At 41.4% G+C, this 8,871-nt stretch overlaps 1 protein-coding gene across 1 annotated transcript; it reads left to right on the forward strand.

Moving 5' to 3' along the window:
- The first annotated feature begins 6,350 nt into the window (after positions 1-6,350).
- LOC107557486 (transcription factor MafB-like) lies at positions 6,351-8,261 on the forward strand. Its single transcript, XM_016240913.1, has one exon. The coding sequence runs from the start codon at positions 6,767-6,769 to the stop codon at positions 7,943-7,945; it is 1,179 nt and encodes a 392-aa protein (XP_016096399.1). The 5' UTR covers positions 6,351-6,766; the 3' UTR covers positions 7,946-8,261.
- The last annotated feature ends 610 nt before the right edge of the window (positions 8,262-8,871 follow it).

The following is an 8,871-nucleotide window of genomic DNA, read 5'->3' on the forward strand; positions in this document are numbered from 1 at the left end:
ATACATTTTGAGAAAACATTACCATGTCTTTTGCAAGTTAGCATAAACAAACAAATATACTGGGAATAAAATAAATAAGAAACAAACTAAACAAAACATGAATTACTGACCAAAACAAAACATACGTATGCAAATTACCAACTCAACATAAATAAATAAATAAATAAGAAACGAACAAAACAAAACATGAATGACTGAGCAAACAAAAAATACGTATACAAATGAACAACTCAGCATAAATAAATAAATAAATCCTTGCCCCTGTCCACTCTTCTTTTTAAACATAACACTCCCAAAATCCCCGTCCATGCACACCCCCAGCCCGTCTGTGCCCACCCTCCTCTTCCTCTCTCGGGCTCAGGTCATTCATCACGGGGCAGGAGTGGAGCCCGGGGCCTGCGGGCTGCTGTCAGGTGCTCACATCGGCCCTTTGTGCCGGCCCGCAAACAAGTGTCGGATCAGCAAAAGTCTATTAAAGGCTGGTGGGCTTTTCACAAGCAATTGGCAGCGGGTCACTGACTTCACTGCTCCGACTCTCTGGACCCTCTTTGTGTCGCCGGCGTGCCGTGACAGATCCCGGCAAGATTAATGATTTGTAGCGAGCATTTCTTTTTGACTTCCACCAGCTCTCCTCCTCTTCTGCTCATCCGCCTCCGTCACCGCGCTCTCTGTCTCCCAGCTCAGATTATGCAGCTTTGGAGAGTTTGCGCTTTCCTCTCATTTCCCATCGCTTTCCCTCGCAGCCTGCATCAAGCTCTGGCACAACTTTCTGTCGAGCTCTAGCAGCACTCGCTGAATTTTAATCATAGCAAATATGTGTTTCATTAGCATATTTCTAAAACTCGCTATTGTTTTTCGGAAGTGTTGGAGAGACAGTAAATTGTAGAACGACTACCCTAATTCACACACACTATATAGTGAGATAAGTGCGCTTTAATGCCTCAAATCTGTTCCCGGGCCTCGCTTTTCTATCAACTGATCTTTTTCCCATGTTGAAAATAAACTGCTTTTTATTTTCTTTCTTCGCAGACAATATTAATTTTATGCAATACTATAATGTATCCCCATTTCACTGAATTTTGGATTAGGCGCAACATATAAAGTGCAGAAAAGATAATTTTGCATTACATTTAACTTGTGCAGTACGATTGTTACTGTTGCGACAACATAAAACGTTTGTTTAATCAGTTTTAGTCAAAACCGGCGTAATTTGGGGCTATATTTGCTAAATATCACGAATGATACAAACATCTTGAATTGATAACATAAAGAACGCGCTTTATATTTCACCGCTTTGAGATTTGCTGTGAAATAAACGCATGGTTGTTTTTGTATAATCACACTGAGTGGAAATAAAGTGCGTCCGATTATACGAATAATAAAGCCGATATAATGACCGCTTAATTTGGCACAATGTCAAGCTGGAAAAAGCAGCAATCTAAAATATTGTTTTCCAATCATTTGTATTTTCTAATACCCCTGCGTGCATTCATATAGTAAATTATGTATATTAATAATAAAGACAGTATATAACGATGATTGATGATAATAGGGTGGTGATTATCATGTAGGTCAGACAGAATCCTTAAAGCAGAAATAAACCATAATTCCCTGTCTAATAGCTGTATCCTTAACTTTTCCCTTCATCAGTCATTAAGATAGCATAATTCAAAGCCTCTGTCAAAGTGACAGAGCCGTATTTCATAAAGGCGAGCACTAAACTGTTTTCAACTGAAAAAGGCTGTGATTGGGTTAACAGACGTGCATCTGTGATAATACCGTGCAAAGTAGGCGACTAGTATGTATCTCTTTAATGTTGCACAGTATCAGAACAAAGTGTCCGATGTTGTAATACACTGTCAAAAATAAATTGATGGAAGAAACAGCAATGCATGCAGTTTTGCGAATTAAAATACTATTTCTCTTAAAATGCAATCACAAATAAGCCATTGGTTTGTGGGTAAATAGTGAATTTGTCTCAAACAGTGGAAGTGTGATGTTAATTAAATGTTACTTTTCGAATAAAAAAAAAATTGACTTTTTTTCACGGAACCTGAAATTTATTTATTTATTTATGTATTTATTTATGCATTTATTTATTTATGTATTTATTTATTTATTTATTTATCTGAATTTTGGATTAGGCGCAACATATAAAGTGCATAAAAGATAATTTTGCATTACATTTAACTTGTGCAGTACGATTGTTACTGTTGCGACAACATAAAACGTTTGTTTAATCAGTTTTAGTCAAAACCGGCGTAATTTGGGGCTATATTTGCTAAATATCACGAATGATACAAACATCTTGAATTGATAACATAAAGAACGCGCTTTATATTTCACCGCTTTGAGATTTGCTGTGAAATAAACGCATGGTTTTTTTTGTATAATCAGACTGAGTGGAAATAAAGTGCGTCCGATTATACGAATAATAAAGCCGATATAATGACCGCTTAATTTGGCACAATGTCAAGCTGGAAAAAGCAGCAATCTAAAATATTGTTTTCCAATCATTTGTATTTTCTAATACCCCTGCGTGCATTCATATAGTAAATTATGTATATTAATAATAAAGACAGTATATAACGATGATTGATGATAATAGGGTGGTGATTATCATGTAGGTCAGACAGAATCCTTAAAGCAGAAATAAACCATAATTCCCTGTCTAATAGCTGTATCCTTAACTTTTCCCTTCATCAGTCATTAAGATAGCATAATTCAAAGCCTCTGTCAAAGTGACAGAGCCGTATTTCATAAAGGCGAGCACTAAACTGTTTTCAACTGAAAAAGGCTGTGATTGGGTTAACAGACGTGCATCTGTGATAATACCGTGCAAAGTAGGCGACTAGTATGTATCTCTTTAATGTTGCACAGTATCAGAACAAAGTGTCCGATGTTGTAATACACTGTCAAAAATAAATTGATGGAAGAAACAGCAATGCATGCAGTTTTGCGAATTAAAATACTATTTCTCGTAAAATGCAATCACAAATAAGCCATTGGTTTGTGGGTAAATAGTGAATTTGTCTCAAACAGTGGAAGTGTGATGTTAATTAAATGTTACTTTTCGAATAAAAAAAAAAATTGACTTTTTTTCACGGAACCTGAAATTTATTTATTTATTTATGTATTTATTTATGCATTTATTTATTTATGTATTTATTTATTTATTTATTTATCAATCAGTCAGTTGATCAATCAAATTGTTTGTTTGTTCTTTGCAAAAACAAAAACAAAACAACAACACATAAAACGCGCCAGACTGTTTTGCGCTCTACTCAGGTTTTGTCCACTGGGGGCGTCGTGTTCTTGTCAATCTTTCGGCTTCAGGTTGTGAAGTTACTGACTTTGTGAAAGTGGATCGCTCTCTGATTTCATCCAGCGTCCCCTGCGCGACACGTTTGGTATCAGATCGACTGCACTCGGACTCGTCTGTCTTCTTTTTGCATGTATCAGGGCAATGTGAGTCTAAATATGTGTCTTGATTCCTACATCGATATTACATCAACTGCTGTCCTAGTTTTCGTGCATGTTCATGCATAGCTGTTTCTATCTTAAGAGACGTCTAAGGATACTTTGAAAGACATTTTACGCGCATTTATACGTTGATAATGCTTTATAGTGCAACCACTTTCGTTTATTTTCGTAATTTCACAAGTAGGCTATTTGTATTAAACGAGTATCAAACGCGTCCCATTGATATAATAGGCTACATCACAAGAGAACACCTTTTCATTGGTTTGAGACGTGAATAAAATGTGTACATTGTACTTTCCTTATAAATATGAAATTGCATAACTTTGACTGGTCGTAAGAATGTGACTCTTTCAGATAAGTTGTTCTGTCTTGATATTAGTAACGCTAAATCGGTTCAAATGTTTTTTTTTTTTAGATATATATTCGTGTCTGTTACATATTGATAACCACCTCTCCTAATAGATGATGTATTCTGTTTTCTTCTGTACTCTTCTAGAAAGCAGAGCACAAGCCTTTTCGCAACCGCCCATTACCTGTGTGTGTCCCAAGAGGAGGACGCAGAGCAAACAAGAGAAGAGAGAATCTTTTTTGTCGGTCTGTCTCACTCTCGTTCCCACACACACGCACTGGTCTGATGAATTCATTCAATATCAAATGTGCATTTCCCCCCGAAAGTCTTCTGCAATGTTATGAACTGAAAACAACAAAAACGCACTCGACTAGGCTTGTTCAATTCAAAAGGCATGAATATCTCATACTTATCTTAATGTCCACGGCTGAACGTCCTATGTATGTCCTTATGAGCGGTTAAAAAAAAAGGTAGTCAAAAACAGCATCCTTTCCGAGCCCCAGTACATTTCCGAGGCCTGGGACATTCACCGGCATGCGGTCCACAGCCTCTCCCTTTGACAACTGCTCTATGAAACATCTCTGAGCTGATTTTATTTCTCTTATTCATTCCTAAAAATCGTAGGATGGGAATCTCATTAGGCCAAATAAGCGTGCATCAACACTTTTTCCGCTGTCCATAAGCAAGAGGATCACTTAATAGATCATTAACCACCAATATGCTGCTGACATGAGAGTTTTTCAGCATCTCGTCTCCATTAGAGAGAGAGAGAGAGAGAGAAAGCAGCAGCGGCGAGTCTGAGAGAATCAGAGCGCATGACTGTACGGGCCCGGTGCCGCGTAACGGGGGCCCGGTACCGGCAGACTGAACAGGTCTCCTCGACTGATCTGTGATCTTTTGGAGTGACGCGGTGTGATATCTGGCTTTTAGGGGTTTGTATTAGTAAACATCGATAATATAATTAGGCTAACAGTTATAGTTAAAGTGGAGATGCGATGCAGTGACATGTTCATTTTTTTCATTTTTTTTCAAATTCACAATAACCGACAGAGGGAAAAATAGTGATAGTGGATAAATAATTCGAATACAATTATATATACAACATATATTAAATGTGAAGGATCCGTGTGTATTGGTAAGCGGCGCTTAAACAATATAAACACGTGCATCATTTATTAGTGAATATTGCTGAATAAACTGACTGGACTGATTGTGTCCGTCATTTTTCGCGGGATCATTTCTGCGACTCGTTCGTTCTAATCATACCCGATCAAAGACGACAAGACATGATGTTAAATGGCGAATCTTAAAATTGCATTTTGCGTCAAATAAAAATAGCGAAAATGAAGGGAAGGAGAAAATGCAATTACATGAAGAAAGAAATGCATGTAGGAAATAAGTCTTTGAAAAAGGAATACAAACGATAGTTATTTAGTAGCCTACTAATTAGTCACATTGGCATTATACTTACCAATATTTAAGGCATTATATTTACCACATATTGCATATGACTTGTGCCTATCACAAATAACCAATAGTCTTAAACATAACGCTGTTATGCGTCACAGTGCGTCTTTTACTCTAAGACAACAGTTTTAGGTCTCAGCTTTTCAGTGCACAGTTATGCACACTATTTATTGATCCTCATTATTCCTCACAGTTTCTTCAACTCGCTTATCTTACAGTCTTGACTAGCAGTAGCGCACGAGAGGAGCGCGCGGCAGCTGAGCGCCACATGAGGGCAGCGTTGGGTGAGTTTTCCTGAATCTAGCGTCACCCGCAGCGCAGTTCCAGCCTTTCACATCAGCTCGCGCTGAACATACAAGAGTCAATAAATATCGCAATAACACATACACCTGATGGGTCCTCGTTCACGCCAAGCACCATCCTCATTAACATAATCTACAACGACGACTTTGAATATCTCCATGGTGTTTTGCAATAGCTTATGTATTTTAAGAAATAGTCTATGCTAAGTAATAAACCTTTTCGTTCTTGTAAATGACACAAACACGTATATGTTTGTTTAATTGAGTAATGTTTGCGCAGCGGATAAAGGCTACTATTATCAAGATTTATCGAGAATTGTATTGAAGTAAGCTATTGCGCAAACGTGGGTTGATGCAACAACCTGCTGCTGCATGTCACAGGCTGTATGGTCTATACTTTAAATAAAACACTTGCACAAAGCATCTCAAGGGTTGCTTTCATTTTAAACGCGCAATGAAACTAATTTAGCGCCTATGTGTTGTTTTAAATTCTAATAAAGGGAAAATATCTGGACGCAATAAATGGAGTAAAACTTTTTTTTTTTTTAAGAACGTGACGTTTTGAAAATATGCCCAGTTACAGTATGCTTGACTTTGCATGCAGTACAGAACAAATGGCTTCTCGTTAGGCGCGCACATATCCAATCAGTCAATACAAGAAATACCACTCTCTCTTTCTTCATCCCGTCAGCCGACAACACACAAACAACGATCATTATGCTAATTCTCCAGATCTGATTGGTCGCCAGGATCCCCTGACGTCACGCGCGCGTAGACTATAACTGCGCAGAGGGCTCTGGCGTCCTGCTACAGTCTGAATACTCAGGAGTGAGTGCGAGCTGAACTCTGCGGTGCAGAGCTGGACAAACACAGCACCCATCCACCTCAGCGCTGCTTCACTGGCTTAAGGACATATTTTGGAGTATCCGGGATCGGGACGGGAGCCCTTGTCCGGTACTCATTTTCGTCTTTTATTTATGTTTTGAGTGCAAGCGCGGCGACGGGACAGAGACTTGACTTTCTCCAGTCCTGCCTAAAGACTGCAGCTGTCGCGTCCATATGAGGCAAATGTCTTTCGCAGTGCATTAGTCCAGAAAGTTTTTTTTTAATTATTATTATTTATTTATTTCGCTTTCTCCCGTTTGAACATTTCGAGCGACTCTGCATGCTCCAGTGCTCGAGCGCGTCGCGTTCGGAGACCCATCCAGAAAACTGCATGCGCAAAGAGGGGGAAGAAAGGCAAAAGTCGGGTTTCGCGACGCTGGTGAACACTTTGCTGAAGAACAGGGACACGATGAGCGCCGATCTCGCCATGGGGCCCGAGCTGCCCACCAGCCCGCTGGCGTTGGAATATGTCAATGACTTTGATTTGATGAAATTCGAGGTGAAGAAAGAGGCCATGGCGGGGCTCGACCGCTCCAACATACGGCAGTGCAATCGCCTCCAGCCGCAGGGCTCCGTGTCCTCCACTCCGATCAGCACCCCCTGCAGCTCGGTGCCGTCCTCCCCGAGCTTCAGCCCCACGGAGCAGAAGAACCATCTGGAGGAGCTGTACTGGATGCCCAGCGGCGCGTATACGCAGCAGATCGATCCGCAGACGCTAAGCCTGACGCCCGAAGACGCGGTGGAGGCTCTGATCGGTGCCACGGCGCACGGCCATCCTCCGCCCCCTCATGTGCAGCAGCAGTTGCAAGCAGGAGGCTTCGAGGGATACAGGGGAGCGCACCATCACCACCACGGCCATGCGCAACAGCAACAGCAGCAGCAGCACCACCACCAACACCAACACCAACAATACGGCGCGATCCCCCATCACCAAGATGACATGCCAGGTCACCAGCATCACCACCACCTGCACCACCACCACAGTCAGGACCCCGACAGCCCCTCTCCTACCTCGCCTGGGTCCCACCAGCAGCTCCACCACCGTCACCACCACCACCACCCCGGCCAGCAGGGTCACCACGGCGCGGGGGGCGGCCTGAGCGTGGAGGACCGCTTCTCCGACGACCAGCTGGTGTCCATGACCGTGCGCGAGCTGAACCGTCACCTGCGGGGCTTCACCAAGGACGATGTGATCCGCCTGAAGCAGAAACGCCGGACCCTGAAGAACCGGGGCTACGCGCAGTCGTGCCGCTACAAGCGCGTACAGCAGAAGCACGTGCTGGAGAACGAGAAGACGCATCTCATCAACCAGGTAGAGCAGCTCAAGCAAGAGATCAACCGGCTGGCCCGAGAGAGAGACGCCTACAAACTCAAGTGCGAGAAACTGAGCGGAGCGAACGGGTTCCGCGAGGCAGGATCCACGAGCGACAACCCGTCCTCTCCAGAGTTCTTCATGTGAGTGTGTGTTTCCTATGCCTGAGAGACTCTGCGCTCATTCAGATAACAGCAGTACTCACAGTAGAAGAATAATCCACAAGAAATAATAATCTCATATGTAATCATCGCCACCGATCTTGGCAACTAAAATGCGAAGAACATGTTAGAATGTTTTCTGGGAAATGTAGATTAGCTGCTTGTAGTAGGACTTTCAGCCCTTTCGTAGAGATCTCACAACAAAAAGAAAAGCGAATAACTGGCTTTTGTATTTAGGATAACTTCAGATAAAACCTTCTTTCCATCATCTGGTTTGTTCTCGGTTGTTCAGGAAAAAGAAAGTAATAATAAAAAAATGTTTGTGCTGAGCGGGGACAGAAACTTTGGACTTTTTTCCCACTTGGCCAGAAAAGTTGAGAGCGCCACAATATGCAAAACCTCCCTTTCTTCTCCTGCGTAACCCGCCCGAGTGAGGCGACAGGGGGAACTTTATGCAACATCTCATTGGTTTATTGCCTGCTTGGTTATATATAGATATATATGTAAAAAAAACAAAAAACAAACAAACACATAAATCTGCATTAAGATATTAATCCTGCATGCTGGACATGTATGGTAATAATTTCTATTTTGTACACTCTCTTTCTTTCTTTCTTTCTTTCTTTCTTTCTTTCTTTCTTTCTTTCTTTCTTTCTTTCTATTCATTATGTATCATAAAGAGCATGTTTTTGATCTTAAGCTCTTTTTTTGGGGGGGGATATGAGACTGGCTCTCCGGTCGCTCATTGTATGGGTTCATTTGGACTTGTAAATATATGCAACAGCAAACCTACAAACCGATATCGAAGAGCTGATTGTTTTCCAAACGTTTCTGATTAGCTTCATGTTTTGGGAATGGATTTCCAGTAACGGGCATTTTGCAGTTGCGTTTAAAGCAAGCAAACTTTGTAAA

The sequence above is a fragment of the Sinocyclocheilus grahami genome, unplaced genomic scaffold, assembly GCF_001515645.1.
Source record: "Sinocyclocheilus grahami isolate Dianchi unplaced genomic scaffold, SAMN03320097.WGS_v1.1 scaffold604.1, whole genome shotgun sequence".
Lineage (NCBI taxonomy): Eukaryota > Metazoa > Chordata > Actinopteri > Cypriniformes > Cyprinidae > Sinocyclocheilus > Sinocyclocheilus grahami.

Bases quoted from the DNA above. Each gene is read 5' to 3' on its own strand.
- LOC107557486 (XM_016240913.1), top strand. From the start codon at position 6,767: ATGCTCCAGTGCTCGAGCGCGTCGCGTTCGGAGACCCATCCAGAAAAC.